This window comes from Phocoena sinus, chromosome 16, assembly GCF_008692025.1.
Source record: "Phocoena sinus isolate mPhoSin1 chromosome 16, mPhoSin1.pri, whole genome shotgun sequence".
In the NCBI taxonomy this organism is placed as follows: domain Eukaryota; kingdom Metazoa; phylum Chordata; class Mammalia; order Artiodactyla; family Phocoenidae; genus Phocoena; species Phocoena sinus.
In genome coordinates this window covers 73,836,340-73,853,432 of record NC_045778.1, presented here as the reverse complement: position 1 = coordinate 73,853,432, position 17,093 = coordinate 73,836,340, and the positions used below count along the sequence as shown (strand labels likewise).

The following is a 17,093-nucleotide window of genomic DNA, read 5'->3' as shown; positions in this document are numbered from 1 at the left end:
TCCCTTGTCAAATTATTAGTTGACTGATAGCGTGAGTTTATTTCTGGGCTCTCGGTTCTATTCCATTAGTCTATGTGCCTGTTTTTATGCCAGTACTGTTTTGATTACTACAGCTTTGTGATATAGTTTGAAATCAGGAAGTGGGATATCTCCAGTTTTGTTCTTTCTCAGGATTGCTTTGGCTATTAGGGGTCTCTTGTGGTTCCACGTGAATTTTAGGATTTTTTTTCTATTTTTGTAGAAAATGCCAATGGAATTTTGATAGAGATTATATTGAATCTGGAGATGGCTTTGGGTAATTTTTTTTTTTTTTTTTTTTTTGGTATGCAGGCCTGTCACTGTTGCAGCCTCTCCTGTTGCGGAGCACAGGCTCCGGATGAGCAGGCTCAGTGGCCATGGCTCATGGGCCCAGCCGCTCCGCGGCATGTGGGATCTTCCCGGACCAGGGCACAAACCTGTGTCCCCTGCATTGGCAGGCAGACTCTCAACCACTGCGCCACCAGGGAAGCGCTGGGTAATATTTTAACGTTAATTTTTCCAAGCCATGAACCTAGGCTATCTTCCATTTATTTGTGCCTTCTTCAATTTCTTTCATCAACGTCTTACAGTTTTTAGTGTACAGATCTTTCACCTTCTTGGTTAAGTTTATTCCTTACTATTTTATTGTTTTTGATGCTACTGTAAATGGGATTATTTTATTTCTTTTTTAGATAATCTCAATTAGCATATAGAAACGACAGATTTTGGTAGGTTGATTTTGTATCCTGCAACTTTACTGAATTTGTTTATTAGTTCTAACAGTTTTCTGGTGGAGTCTTTAGGATTTTCTATATAAGGTTGACCCTTTAACAATGTGGAGGTTAATCTTTGTATAACTTATAGCCGGCTTTCTGTATCCACATTCCCTCCACATCCAGGGATTCAACCAACCACAGACTGTGTAGTACTGTAGTATTTACAATTGAAAAATATCCATATATAAAGTGGACCCGTGTAATTCAAACCCATGTTGTTCAAAGTCAACTGCATAAGAACACACCACCTGCAAATCAAGACAATGTTACTTCTTCCCTTCCAACTTGGATGCTTTTTCTTTCTTTCTCTTGCCTGACTGCTCTGGCTAGGACTTCCAGCACTATGATGAATAGGAGTGGTGAAATTGAGCAACTTTGTCTTGTTCCTGATCTGAGAGGAAAGCTTTCAGTTTTCACCACTGGGTGAAAGGATGTTGAATTTTGTCAAATGCTTTTTTTTTTGCATCTATTGAGATGATCCTATGATTTTTATCTTTCATTCTATTGATGTGGTGTAACACATTTATTGATTTTCAAATTCTGAACCAGGGGTAAGTCCCTCTTCCTCATGGAATATGATCCCTTTAATGAGCTGCTGAATTTGGTTTGTTAGTATTTTGTTGAGAATTTTTGTATCTACAGTAATCAGGGACATGGGCTCAGAGTTTTCTTCTTGTGTCTTTATCTAATTTATGTATCAGGGCCTCATAGAAACAGTTTGGAAGTGTTCCCTCTTCTATTTTTTGAAAAGAGTTTGAAAAGGACTGGTATTAATTCTTCTTTAAATGTTTGTAGAATTCACCAGTGAAACCACCTAGTCCTGGGCCTTTCTTAGTTGGGAGCTTTTTGATTACTGATTCAATCTCCTTACTCATTGGTCTATTCAGATTTCCTGTTTCTTCATGATTCAGTCTGGTAGGTCGTATGTTTCTAGGAATTAATCCATTTCCTCTAAATTGTTCAATTTGTTGGCATACGCCTGTTCATAGTAGTCTCATAATCCTATGTATTTCTGTGGTATCAGTTGTAATATCTCTTTCATTTATAATTTTGAATTCTCTCTTTTTTCCTTGGTTAGCCTAGCTAAGAGTTTGTCAATTTTGTTTATCTCTTCAACAGCCAACTCTTAACTTTGTTGATCTTTTCTATTGTTTTTCTATTTTCTATTTCACTTATTTCTGGTCTAATCTTTATTACTTCCTTCCTCTTGCCAACTTTAGGTTTAGTTTCTTCTTCTTTTTCTAGCTCTTTGAGGTGTAATTGTTAGGTTGAGATCTTCCTTTTTTCTTAATATAGGCATTTATAGCTATAAAGTTTCCTCTTAGAACTGCTTTTGCTGCATCCCATAAATTTTGGTATGTTGTGTTTCCAGTTTAATTTGTTTCAAGATATTTTTTGATTTCCCTTTCGATTTCTTTTTTGATCCATCTGTTGTTCAAGAGTATGTTAATTGCCATATATTTGTGAATTTTCCAATTTTCCTCCTGTTACTGATTTCTAGTTTCATACCACTGTGCTCAGAAAATATACCTGATATAATTTCTATCTTCTTGAAGTTGCTGAGACTTGTTTTGTGGCCTAACATATAATCTATCCTGGAGAATGTTTCGTTTGTGCTTCTGAAAAATGTGTATTCTACTGTTGGTGGATGGAATGTTCTGTATATGTCTGTTAGGTGCATAGGGTCTATAGTGTTGTTCAAATCAAATTCGTTGTTTCTTTATTAATTTTCTGCCTGGATAATCTATCCATTGTTGAGAGTGGGCTGTTAAAGTCCTCTACTATTATTGTAATGCTGTTTATTTCTCATTTTAGTTTTATTAGTATTTGCATTATATATTTAGGTGCTCTGACGTTGAGTGCATAAGTAGTACTTCTCTTTAAACAATAACTTGCACAAGGATTTCTAAAGTTCAGTTTCCTTAATTAACAAAAAGCTTTTTGACATTCATCACCCAACTAAAAGATGGATAATCTGATGCTTGTTGAGCTCTCGATGGTACAATTTGTTATAACAAATATCCTGGGGTGAACTATTACCTTGAAGGGAAATTAACATAAACCTAATTTAAGCTAATTCAACCACTTCCTGTGGCCCACAGAGGTAGTCTTTAGTGACCAGTGACTACAGTTTACATTTACATTAAATTCTGTGAAGATCAGCTTGGTGGGATCTTCAAAAGACTTTATGTATAACAATCACAAAAAGATAATAAAACTTTTCTTCAACAATTTACTATGTGTCAGGGAATGGTCCAAGCTCTAACATGTTATTAACTCATATAATCCCATGCCAATTTTTTGAAGTGGGCCTAGTATTATTCCTGTTTTACAAATGAAGAGACAGACACAGAGAAGTTAAGTGACTTGCCCATAGTCACAGAGCTAGTAAGAGGCAGGGTTGGGATTCAAGTTCAGAGGAGGCAAATTATACCAGGGACCCAAATCCCACCAATATAGACATGTTTTATTTTGTCTGTATAAAGTTTTAACCGCCATACTTAAAATTCCAACTTTCCAAACTCCCTTGAAAACTGGGAGATCTAGCAACATTGGGCCTCCATCCCCATTAGGAAGTAGCAGAACAGCACCTTCCTAAGACAACATATGCTCTTCCTCAGGTCCACACAGCCCATCTCTCCCTTTAATCTAATGGGTCACATTACCTGGCATCTGTGGAATTTGAATGTGTGACCCCTGCCTTACCCAAACATTCCAGAAAGGAGTCAACTACATACACCTACCACCTGAAGCCCATGTACTTTTCTCTCAAAAACCAAGTTGGTTTTAATCTATACCCTGTGTCCCACATAATGACCCACAGATGCTGGCTGCAGGTACTTACCTTCAGGGCAGCTGTCCCAGCATACTGTCTGCTAATGGAGTCACCGTTGTTGGCCCACATTATCTGATAAATGCGATTGCATTTCACCGGTAGTGGCTGCTCTGGGGGCATCACACCTAATTTTTTCAGCTAAAATTAATACATTGGTAGATTAACTGCATATAAGCCAGGACACTATAGCATAAAATGTATACTGCAGAGAAAGGAAGCATATGCATGTACAATTTAGGACCCTTAAATTTTAAAAAATGATGTTTTCAGACTTTTTCAAAATTAAGCACCACTTGAAAGATAGCTTTATGAATTGCTACATCTGAATAAATAGAATAAAAAATTTATACTGTTTTGCTGTAATTTTTAATGTGTAGACTCATACTATTATATTTTGTCTTTCTTTTAAATTTGGCTATGAAGTGAAACTAACCATCAAAAAACCATATAGAAACAACAATAATATTAATAGTAGCAGAGCAGTAAGTGCCCAATAAATGTTAAGTCTGGTGCCACATTCTAAGAGCTTTTTTTAAATATAAATTTATTTTATTTTTGGCTGCATTAGGTCTTTGTTGCTGAGCGTGGGCTTTCTCTATTTATGGTGAGCAGGGGCTACTCTTCGTTGTGGTGTGTGGGCTTCTCACTGCAGTGGCTTCTCTTGTCGCAGAGCATGGGCTCTAGGCTGCGGGCTTCAGTAGTTGTGGCACGTGGGCTCAGTAGTCGTGGCTTGTGGGCTCTAGAGTGCAGGCTCAGTAGTTTTGGCGCACAGGCTTAGTTGCTCTGCGGCATGTGGGATCTTCCCGGATCAGGGCTCGAACCCATGTCCCCTGCAGTGGCAGGTGGATTCTTAACCACTGCGCCACCAGGGAAGTCTGAGCTTTTTAAAATAAATTATCTCATTTACTCCTCATAACCACCCTGTGCAATCAATACTCTTATTACTCCCCATTTATAGATGAGGAGATAGAAGTTTGGAGAGGTTGAATTCTTTGCATGGGGTCAACACCTTGTATGTGCTAGGGCCAGGGCTTGATCTCCAAAGCCTGGCTGCTTCAGTGTGACAGTAGACGGCATCCCCAAAGGATAGTCACAAGGTTCTATCAGGAGAAAGAAACATGCTAGGAATGTCAACCTTGGGAATTCATTACCCAGGTGTTATAGGGCTGAAAGATCTAAAAGGGGACACTGAGGTAAGAGATATAATGACTCCAGGAAACAGCAGGGTTGGGGCACAAAGGGAAGAGGCTGGTTCTGTGGTGCCAAAGGAACCAAAGCCACAGAGAGGGTGCTGATGATGGGAATATAACACGGGTGAAGGAACTTGTCCCCTTGTCCTCCTCCAGCCTCATGGTCTTCCTTTAATGCCCTCTATTGGCAGAGCCTGACATGGAACCAGCTGGTTGAGCAGAAAGGTGGTGTGCAGACCCCATGCCCCAATACAGAAGCGAGTGTTTGGAGCTGAGAGAAAAAGGTAAATGACTACACAGTGCCACCCAGTACAATTTTAAAGGCTGGGCCTCACATTTTTGAAATGAGTACTTAAGAAAACGCCATTTGATTCAACTGATTTCTAGGAAAGGCTGTACTTTCCAGGTTTTAAAGCAACAAGGATGTTTGCATGCTGTAAATGTTCTATGGAACAAAGATTGTAGTTACTGGTTTACATGTGAAAAAAATTAAAAATGAATATTTACAATACAGTGGACTTCAAATTACCTGCTGTTCCATGACCACTCGTGCAATGGCAGCTTGGACCACATTGGTGCGATCCAGGCAGTCCATGCAATTAACTCGAAAAATCCCTTCTTGTTTACATATTACTCCAGCTTGATCAACCCTTTTCAAAAACAGTATGGAATTACTTTACAATATGAAATACTTTAAAGTTTTCAAAACCCACAATTCTTCACAGTATAATAATAACAACAGCAACATTGGTTATCAATTTGCTTAGAATATTATTATGTGGCAGGCATAACTGAGACCTTTGTAGATGTTATTGTTAATTTACACAATAACTCAACAAAGAAGATATTCTCCCCGTTTTGGGGGGGAAAAAAAACAGGTACAGAAAGAGTGACTTGCCTGAGTCACACAACTACTAGGCAGAGCTGATACAAACCCTAGTTATGCTTTTCTACACATTTAAAACCAGAAGGCACTTTAAAACACCATCCCATTCCTCCTTTTTGACTTCAAGTAGAAATGCATCTAAATTAGCTTGAACAGACTAATTCACTCTATCACCCAGTGAGAAGTCATGCCGCATGCCTCACTCATCTAACTTCTCTAGCCACCTGTGGCCTTAAAATCTAATCAAATGTTCTCTCCTGTCCTTTAAGCCAACTTCTTCTTCCTACGTCTCCTCTGAAGAATCAACTTCCTTCTCTGATAATTTTTAAATGTCTCAAAACTGGGACCAAATACCTCTAAACCTTCCTTCCCATGTTAGGGACCAAGAAGAAATGTAGATCATGGAGCGTTAGAAGGAATTAAAGAATAGTCACGGAGCACTCCACTCCATTTTGCTGTGACCACCTGACACCTTTCCCCTGTTCAAAGCTACCTATGCCTCATGACTCACACCCTTTTGAAAAGGAGAATAGGAATTGGGAAGCAAAACAAGAAAACAAAAATCCTTTCTCAGCCTGCTATTATTTTAACACTTAGTGGTACTAGACAAATACATATGATTTCACAGACCAAGAGTCTGTCAAACTGATTTCTTACGAAATACCTACCAACACCACTTCATGTCAAGAATAATGTCATAAATGGCATCTGTTAGTGTTTGAACATTCTCAAACTTCATTCCTCGGCTAAAATACATGCCAAAAGGAAAAAAAAATTTTTTTAATAATTTTTTTAAGCTTATGATATCTAAGGTTACTTGGAAAAATGAAAGAAAATTATTACTATAAATATGAGAATAACACTACTTTAAATAGGCAATTATATAAATATTTATAACTAATCTTCATTATGAAAGAAAATATGTGATATGTGAAACATATCACAGCCATCAGAAGCTTCTTTCCCCACCAAAATTTTCAATACCTATGTAAATGAACCCACATTAGAGTCAAGATTATGACAGAAGAAACTTGCTTTCAGAATACACACAGGTTAAAATTACCATCAAAATGATTGTTGTTTTTCCAGAGCAAACTCCAGTGGAGTTATCCCAAGAGAGAGCAGTATTACTAACAGTACAAAGATGAGCCAGCAGGATGAGTTTTAAGTAAGGGAACACTATTACTCCTGCCAGGCTCAAACTCAAGCAGAAAGGGAAAGTTCCAGAAATTCTTTTACTGAAGGATAAAAGGAAAAAAGGAACTCTAAGTCTCCAAGTCATTTTGGAACAAAAAGACTGTAAATATTTCAGGAAGAATTAACTTAAATTTTTAGGCAAAATAAAACCCGTATGTAAATGGAACTAAGTAAACAAATGATAGTCCTTTCCTTTCTAACAAGGAGGAGAACAAGATTTTCTTCCCAATAAAGAGAAGAAAAACTAAGGTCCCTGTGGCAGTGTCTACCACAAACACTGGAACCGATCAAAACTCCTCTCAGGAAGCCATCTTACCAGTGCTCATGGAAGTCAAATGAAACGTAAGTGAGGTGTGAGTTGTTAAAGAGCAACACTTGTTTCAGGTAAGCGTCGCCAATTATTTTCTCTCTTCCTGCCTGGTCTACCAAATTAATAATAACCTGTGAGAGTAAAGAAAAGGAAAAAATTTAGTTTAATCAGACATTAGACTCATAATTTTTACTGAATTTATTTAGAATTATGTTTTAGAAATAATTTATAGCCAGACTCAGAAATTAATCCACTCAAGCCTCAATTTTTTTTTCCCTATAAGATTTTCATTTGTTACATTTAGGTTTATGAGAACTTACATCAATGGCATGAATAGCTTTTTTACACATTATACATTTGCAATAACCTCTCAGAATATAAAATGAAAACAAATTCCTTTATAATAGGAGGTATTTTAAATCTCTAGAATAATTTTTAAAGAAATATACAAAACCTACATACTGGACACTCTGAAACTTTGCTGAAACATGTAAAAGAAAACCTAAATAAATGGAGAGACACACCATGGTGCTAGATGGCAAGATTCAATATTGTAAAGACGTCAAGTCTCCCTAGGTTAATCTATATACTCAACAATCCCAATCAAAATTCAATCAGGATCTTTTTATAGACTTGGAAAATTAATTCTGAAGTTTATCTGGAACAGTGAATAATACAGGAAAATATTTGAACACTAATAATAATAAAGGACTTGTCCCGTTGGAGAGCAAAACATACTTTAAATGTATAGTGATTAAAACTGTGGTACAAATGCAGAAAAATGAATGACTCAACAGAACAGGTCAGATGGCCTAGAGACAGACGTATGTACACTGAGGAATCTAAGCTATGGTTACATCATTCTGAGAGAAATATGGACTATACTATATGTGGACTATGTGTGGACTATACTATAGTGGTATACTACAAATGGTATTGGGATAACTGTCTGTTTACATGGAGGGGGACTTAAGTTAGCCCTCTACACTTCATTATACACAAAATAGATTCTAGATGCATTAATGATCTATATATTTTTTCTTCAAGTTATAAAAAAGCTAGATGAAATGTTGGGATGATTTTTCCCTAATTGAAGGATGGCACTGACATTCTAAGCATAACAAAAACCAGAGAGCGTAAAGAAAAGATGGACAGATGTGACAACATAAAAATATAAAACCTCTGTGTACTAAATGACAGAATAAGCAAAGGTTAAAAAAAATATAAAGGACTACCTAGGGGAATATGTCTGCAACATAAAAACCATTAATATATAAAGAGTGCTATAAATTCAGTAAGGAAAAAAATGGGTAAAGGATACAGAGGATATTCACAAGAGAAGATAAACAAATAGCCAATAAACATGAGACTACAACTTTAAAGAAACGTACATTTTAAAACAGGAAACCAGTTTTCACATATAGACAGGCAAAAGCTGAACACTAAATGTAGACAGCATTAGTGAGTATATGGGGTAATGGGCACTGGCTCCCACTGTTACTGAAAGTGTACACTGGTGTGATCTTTTTGGAAGCAACTGAGTGGTAGGTATCAACCTAAAAGAAATGTAATGTTTGATCCAGCCATTTCACCTCTAGAACTTTATAAAGCACACAAGTGTTCCAAAATATATAAAGGATGTTTTCTGGAGAATTTTAGAATAGCAAAAACTATATCCTAAAGGTCCACCAATGGAGAAATGGTTAAATAATAGCCATGAGCTATTAAGTGAAAATAGTTGCAGAATAGTGTATATCCCATAGCTTATAGCCCTCTTTCGACTTAAATTTTGAATGTGTAATATGCATGTGTCAAGATGTTTTTCGCTGCAAACGACAAATTACTGACTCAAATCTCAGAACGGAAATCTGTTCTGAACCTCAGAAGTCGAGGTTGCACGGTTCCAGAACTGCTTCATTCAATGGTGACCAAAACCAGATCTATCTTTTTGTCCTGCCATCCTCGGCATACTAGTCAATCCTCAGGCTAATGACCTAGGCTTGACACAGCTGCAGCAGTACGAACCAAATCCAGACACAACCACCACAGAGGGATTGACTGTGGGTTCCTGTATCTCTTTTTATTAGAGCAGGAAATCTTGCCCAGAGCCTCCCAGCAGACTTCCCTTCACATCAGACCTCATTGGCCAAAGTGCCAAGAACATACACAAGCCCACGCCTGTACCAAATACAGGCAAGAGCAACAGTAGTGACACCATGACTGAGTCAGACGGACCGTATGCCCACCTCCCAGAGAGCAATTACCCAGCGGATGAGGGTGGATAAAAGAACACTCTTGGGGTACTGTTAGACAGGAACAAGTGTCTCCTCAACACATACGCCTATAAAGTTGGTGAGTATGATGTGTACAAACAGGTTGTGAAAGTCAACAGGGAGCAGGAATGAGGGTGGAGAAGAGGTTATTTCTTCTACTTCCTTTACATACCTCACAATTACTTCAATTTTTACAGTGATTATGTGTTAAATTATGGTTTATTCTCTTCAATGCTACTTATAATTACACATATTGCGAATACGTGAAATTTATTTACATCGTAAAAAAATTCAAACGTAGATAAAGGTCACGTCCTTCCTGACCACAAGCTAAGTCCACAGTCTTCCCTGAAGGTAACTCCCACTACAAGCTTGATGTGTACCTTTTCAGGCCATCTAAGTGCGTTCCTATATAAATGTGCATGCCATATGTAGGTGAGAACACATATATATGGAAGAGAATTACATATGACAGTTTTGTTTTGCGGGAGTTTTTAAATGGTGACATGCCATATGCTGTTAGCAGTCTTTCTCACTCCACTGTATGAGTTTAAGATCTTTTCACATTAGTACACACAGATGTACCTCATCATTTTTTTTTTTTTAAGAAGATGTTGGGGGTAGGAGTTTTTATTAATTTATTTTGGCTGTGTTGGGTCTTCATTTCTGTGTGACGGCTTTCTCTAGTTGTGGCAAGCGGGGGCCACTCTTCATCGCGGTGCGTGGGCCTCTCACTATCGCGGCCTCTCTTGTTGCGGAGCACAGGCTCCAGATGCACATGCTCAGTAGTTGTGGCTCACGGGCCTAGCTGCTCCGTGGCATGTGGGATCCTCCCAGACCAGGGCTCGAACCCGTGTCCCCTGCATTAGCAGGCAGATTCTCAACCACGGTGCCACCAGGGAAGACCCCTCATCATTTTTAAGCATTTGTATGCAGCACTTTACATATGCTGTACTTTATTTACCCACTGACCTCCCGATGAACAAAGGGTTTTTTTATGCTGCAATAAGGAGGCTTATACATGCCTCCTTGATTGAACACATGTTTCTCTCAGGGAGATTTAAATTTTTTTGTCATCCTTGACAAAATTTGTACTTCCCGCCATTTTTATTTTAGTCATTCTGGTTTTGTGAATGGTGGTTTTAGTTTGCATTTCCCTGATGATTAACGACGTGGAACACCTTTTCATGTTTATTGGCCTTTGGACATCCTTTTTCATGAAGAATCTGCTCGAGTCTTTTGTCCAATTTTCTTTTGGGCTGTACACCTTTTTTATGGATTTATAGGACTTTTTAATGTACTCTAGATAAAAGTCCTTTGTCTTATATATGTCTTCTCCCGCTTTGTGAATTGCCTTTCCATTCTCTTAATGGTGCCTTTTAATAATCAGAAGTTCTTTTATTTCAGTGAAGTCAAATTTATCAATTTTTTCATTATGGTTGGTGCTTAAGTCATATTTAATTTTAATAAATAATATTTATAACATATAGTAGTATTTTAATATTCAAAATATTTGATCATTCAATAAAGTCTCAATAAATAAAATTTTAGTAAAAATTAAACATTTAGTAAAGTCATTTTTTTTTCATTATGGTTAGTGCTTTTAAAGCCCTGTTTAAGACCCAAGGTCAAAAGATGTTCTATATTTTCCTTTAAAAGGCTTATTAACCTTTCACATTTAGATCCACATTCATCTGGAACTGATTTCTGTATATGGTATGTAGGATAGATATCAAAAGACAAATTACTGGATTAACAGTATAAGCATATTTTATTTTTTGCAGTACGCGGGCCTCTCACTGTTGCAGCCTCTCCCATTGCGGAGCACAGGCTCCGGACGCGCAGGCTCGGCGGCCATGGCTCACGGGCCCAGCCGCTCCGCGGCACGTGGGATCTTCCCGGACCGGAGCACGAACCCGTGTCCCCTGCATCGGCAGGCAGACTCTCAACCACTGCGCCACCAGGGAAGCCCAAGCATATTTTATTTTGATTGATAATACCATTCAAAATGGCTATAGCAACTTATGCTGCTCCCAGCAATGTGTGAGCGTTCTCATTTCCCCAGTTACCTGCCTTTATCTCTTACTACAAACTTTATATTTTTTTTCAATATGAGGGTTTGCTTTTTATTTCCCTGATGGGACTTTCTTTGAGATTGCACAAAATTTATATATTAACAACTGAAATCTATTCAATATTGAGTCTTTCCTTCCAGGAACATGGTATTTTCTCTCCGTTTATTCAAGTCTTCTTTTACGTTCTTCAGTAATCCTCCCCTCCCCACACCCTTGCCCCCATATACATGCTATCTTTTTTGTATGTTCGGTAGATTTCAGGTTGTTTCTTCCTATTTTTGTTACTGTTAGAAAAATGCATCCCATGGCATTACACCTTCAGACTGGTCATTGCTAATGGATAAAAGAGTTACTGATTAGTCTATATTAATCTGTATGAAATCTGGTCATCTTGTTGAACTTGTATTTCACCTAACAGTTCTCAATTGATTTTGGTTTATATGTTCACATACCTGCATATGAATGTATGAATAAATAAGAACGGTGGGCCGAGAAAAAAGATATTGAAGGATACATACCAAATTGTTACCTCAAAGAGATGGACCTATAGGTGGTACTGAGAGATGCTTTTCCTATCCTACTCCAGATACTTCTCAGATTGTAGTAATTGACAGTAGATTAATCTCATCTAAAAACAGTCTAAAGTAGCTGACTCAATGATAATTCTTAAAGAATATTAAGAACACTCTTAGCTATGTGTCCTTTAACTTCACGAGAAATGCCATTTTGCTTAATTATGAATCGTATATTATTTTCATGAAATTTAAAGAAACAGATGCATAACCATTTCTAAAAATATGAAGGAACACTTATTACTACAGATCAAAACCCACCTGTTTTTTGTAAATTTTCAGTTGTTCTTCAAAATGGGCACAGAAATAGGCGACAGTGTCCTTTTCACCTACAAAGAAGTGATACAAAATCTTTTTTCCTTCCCACGTGTAACACAGAAATTAGTGTCTATTCCACCTTTACGTTTACTTTTACATAATTTATTGACAGCCCAAATGTAACTAAGATTGTCTAAAACCAGTATTTTAAAATGAAATGCTAAGCGGAAGATCTCTGATTTTTTTCCCCCCAATTAGACTAAACTGAAATACTGAAGGTGGCAACTATGAAATGACATTTATTATTTATATAACCAGCCAACTTGTCAGAAAAGGTTTCATGTCGTTCATAATAAATTAATAAAAACCCCTTTAAAACAAGGATGTTAAAAACTGAAGTTTTACTGAATTCTCACAAATATAAATTGTTTTGAGAGAAAAATATTCTGAAAACAATTTTTTAAATCAGCTTCTTTCAGTAATCTAATTAGATTGACATGACTTAGCTATTCCAGTGCTAAAGTTAAAATACTGGAAGAAATTAAGTCCTTAATATTTAAAACAACAACAAACCTTTCCCAGCAAAACATGTGAGTAAAGGCATCCTATCTATTCCTTGTAGATGCTGTCTTATTTAAGATATTTCCTGCTTCTATAAATATTGGCCATATTTACACTTTTCCAAAATTAAGCATGTAATAAAGTATTCTTTAAAGAAACAACAAATTAAAATCTGTGAATTAAGCTCTGTTTTGCTCTCTTTTGGAATCTTTTTATTGTCAATTACTTAAATTGTCAACAACCATTATTACTTTTGTGATTATTATATCACTATTAAATTTTACCATGAGTTATTATTTTAAATGAAGTATCTGGCAAAACAAATCCGAACCTATAAAGTATCTAATATGTTAAAAAACTCCCTCTGAAATCATCATCTGCAAACCAAAAAACAGACAGGCTTACTTCTGTCCAGCCGAGGTCTTGGATTATATCGATACCCAACCTGGCTCCAAAACACAGGCACAGAGCCTCGTGTTTGAATAAATGACAAGGTATGATTATGCACATGAATTAACTGCTCAGTCTCCACATAATTTGCAACATTTCCATTTTTATCCACTCCTCTTCGTTTATAACGCATTCCTAAAAGAAAATTAAAACAAAACAGCAACATTGAAAAAAAAAATTAGTCTCACTAGATATGCTTCTTAACCAAATCTGTGTCTTTCAGGACAGCCTTGGGGATCTAATGAGCAACTGCGAGGCAGAACAGTATCAACTTACCCCAGATCATGCCTGTATTCATCGTTTTTTAAAAGTTGAAGCTGAGATAGTTCCTGTGAACTGAAAGAGGAGGTTTTTCCCAAAGGTGCTAGCACTCGGGAAGGATTTATTACTGTGATACAGGCTGTCAGTAGGAACAATGGTATCTAGAAGCACATCCCAAGTGACTTTCTGCTCTTTTCCACATATATACCTCCTTTTCTTTTCCCTTTTGTTAACTCTCTCCCATTCACTTCTCTCCAAAAACTTGGTCCCCAATTATATCACACTATTGAGAGTCACTGGGCACTTTGAAGCCAACTGTGTTTCCAAATCCATTATTGTCATTACCATTTCAATACATCTGCAGATGTTCCATTCTCGCCTGGATTTAATTTGTACACTATTACAGCCCTCCACTCACCTGCTCTGTGTCTACTTCGGCGTGAAATGAGAGCCACTAGGAAGCGTGGGTGAATGTCATCTACGCAGGGGGACTCCTGAGGGGGGGTCTCCGGGCTGCTTTTCTCATCGTCAGATGACTCATTATAATTAACCACAAGTTCTTCAATCTGCACAAAACCTTGAATAATGGGGATAATCCAGAAGTCCACATCCGGTGTCTGAAAATAACACGAACATCGTGTTGCTCCTCTTCTGTACAGCACTGCTACTTCCTTACACCCACGCGGTAGTTAGCACATACTTGTTGTTAGTTTATTAGAAGCAGAAACCTTCCGTCCTTTAACTATATTTTCTGCTTTTTGGAGAACACTAAGGAATGGAGGGAGGGAGGGGGGTGGAGGTGAGAGCCTTTCCTTTTGTTTATGGTGGTCATTCATAAGAAGAGCTGCCTGAAAGGGACCACAGCTGCTGGGTACAAATTCAAGCTCCACTACTTACTTCCTGACGCAGGTGAGTCACTTAACCTTGCCATGCCTCGGCATTCTGCTTTGTGAAATAAGAAAAACGACAACCTCATAAGGTTGTTGTGAAGATTAAATGAGTAACATCTAAAAAGTGTTTGGCGTAGTGCCTGCCTAATAGTAAGGATTTAATAAATGTGGCTATTATGGTTCTTCCTGCTGGTATAGAAGAAAATAAAGCTTAAAGGTTGATTTTCAACTCCCAATTGTATTAAGCCTTTAATTAAATACAACCAACTCTGATCACTTTATTATGAAACACAGAGGTCTATTCTACTTTCTAGTTTAAAAAAAGTCTTGCTCTGTCAAGCTAAAATCCAAGTAGTCAATGAACCAAAAAAAGAATCCTTTCCATAAATATCTTATTTTAAAAAGTCATCCAAAAAAAAAAAAAAGTCATCCAATGTAATTAGGAGAGTATTAATTAAAGTTAGAGATTTCCTCTTAGTCTTTCCGACTAAGAATACTCAGATTTCTCAACTGACTGTATGCAGGGACAGTAAAGGATGCAAAGTGCTCCAGAGAAGCTGTTCTTGGCCCCTCCTTCCCTCCTATCTCCATATCTGTATCTAGCCTTAATCTCAGCATCAACTTCAAATCCACCCCTTCTTTCACAGTCTAAAGTAGCTATGAAATATACTACTTATATACTCCAGGTCCTATCTCACAGTTTTGTTTTATGGAGCCTGCAGATAGGATCTTAGGAAGGTGGTTAGAGTTGAAAATAGTGAAGCAAAGGATCTATCTGCATTCATTACTTTTATCACCATTCTCATTATTTATATTTTTGTTTTAGCAATAAATACAAAACTCTCAGCGGGAACAGAGATCGGTATGCTACGAAATGCCACCTTTATTGTAAGTCATCGGTTTTAAATGGTGATGCTACGGGTCTGACAAAAACTCTGCAAAACACATTAGAGCTCAATATGTCAGCAAACAGGACAAATACTCATTACAGACACCCTTATTTTTCTCCCCCTATCATTAAGTCTTGGTGGTCATGGTTTGATCAGCATCACAGAGAGGCAAGAACATTTTAGAGAGGTAAGCCATGATAGATACCTAGTTTTAGATACCACCAGATAAATAGGTCAAAATCATTTATACTAACCACCACCAATAGGGAGAAACAGAAAGAAAAAAGGTTTGAACTTTCTGAAAGGTTAAGAAAAAGATAATCTGTGACCCTATTCAACTTTTTGCTCAATTTGTGTCCAAAACAGTAACTGGCACATGGCAGGCTTTTGATAAATATTGGTTGATTGACCGAATAAATGAACTGTCTTTGGACAGTCATAATTCTCCAATATACATGACAGAGTAAAGGAAGACGGTAATCATTAAACCTGAAGGAACCTCATGCAATAATCTCATCATACCCCCTTGTCTTCCCTGATTCGAATACTTGTAGTACTGGAACATTCTTAGAGATTTGTCTACTCCAATTTCCATATGAGGAAACAGGAACATTAAATGACTGGTATCACTAAAGGAAAACCGGGCTTCAACACTTCCAATGGGTACAAACAAAATACCTTTTACAGGAACTCTATGGATATTAGTTCCACAGCCTTAAATTATGACTGTTCTATGGAAACCTGCTAAAAAGATAAGCCCGTGGCTATATAGTCAAATTATGAACTGCCTTAAGGTAGTGCCCTGGTTTTCCCTAGCTAAATGATTCTCATTCTACAGGGGAAAACATTACGTGAGATTTAAAATTTTTATTTTAGTACAACTTAAAAATATTTGCCTAACAACTATAAACTACCTTAGAATATTTCAGAAACAACTACTCACACCAATCTCAGTAAGGTCTTGTATCATATATTTATTCCAAAAAAATCGGTCATCAACCTGGAAAAGGTAGAAAACAAACAGTTCAGAAACATGTCGTTTCAGTTCTCCTATAGAAGCCAAACGGGTCCATAAATTGTTCTGGTGGCAAACCCTGCTCTGAGCTGTGAGAGGTACCTTTTGCCAGAGAGGACAGGGGTCCCTCTCCCCAGCACTCTGCCTCTGCACTGAATTGGTCAGGTCATAGGTCAAGCTATAGTAAAAGGATTCTGAGTCCATGAACATCTTCAGCAACTCCTCAAGTAATCTTCTCTCCAACTTCTCCTTTTCTTTACTTTCCTTAACCTGTAAGAAATTAATCTACTATTACTGCAGGAATTAAATGTAAAGCCTTGTGTGGATACCACACAACTCCCTAGGAGCAAAGTAAAAAATAACCCCAAGGATACGCAGAGATGGTGCTTTAATATGACAAGTAGTTTGAAAGTAAGTTTGTTAGCAGGAAAGTCACCCCTCAATTTAAAACTAATCAAAGATGAATTCCAAGCCCATATCAATTAAACTCTTACTTTCTTTTTATTAGGAGCAGACACATTGGATTTAATATGCGTAAAGGTCTTCAGTAGAAACTTTGAGTCATCAGGAGATGGTATAATCTTCTCTGGTTTGTTAATTCCAAAATGATGTTTCTTACAGAGCTAAATAATAGG

The 17,093-nt window shown here is 37.3% G+C and overlaps 1 protein-coding gene across 4 annotated transcripts in view; it reads right to left on the bottom strand.

Moving 5' to 3' along the window:
- The window catches only part of INPP5F (inositol polyphosphate-5-phosphatase F), a 92,965-nt gene that overhangs the window by 17,001 nt on the left and 58,871 nt on the right, over positions 1-17,093 (bottom strand). The window contains exons 4-13 of one of the 4 annotated variants that reach the window (XM_032607502.1): positions 16,953-17,081; positions 16,561-16,728; positions 16,387-16,443; positions 14,082-14,280; positions 13,358-13,537; positions 12,395-12,462; positions 7,220-7,344; positions 6,375-6,452; positions 5,350-5,470; positions 3,640-3,768 (exon numbers count right to left, since the gene is read on the bottom strand). In XM_032607502.1, the coding sequence (XP_032463393.1) occupies positions 3,640-3,768; positions 5,350-5,470; positions 6,375-6,452; positions 7,220-7,344; positions 12,395-12,462; positions 13,358-13,537; positions 14,082-14,280; positions 16,387-16,443; positions 16,561-16,728; positions 16,953-17,081 (1,254 nt within the window). Of the gene's footprint in view, positions 1-3,639; positions 3,769-5,349; positions 5,471-6,374; positions 6,453-7,219; positions 7,345-12,394; positions 12,463-13,357; positions 13,538-14,081; positions 14,281-14,387; positions 14,432-16,386; positions 16,444-16,560; positions 16,729-16,952; positions 17,082-17,093 lie in introns of those variants that run through there. The other 3 variants (XM_032607503.1, XM_032607504.1, XM_032607505.1) reach the window with 3 other exon arrangements.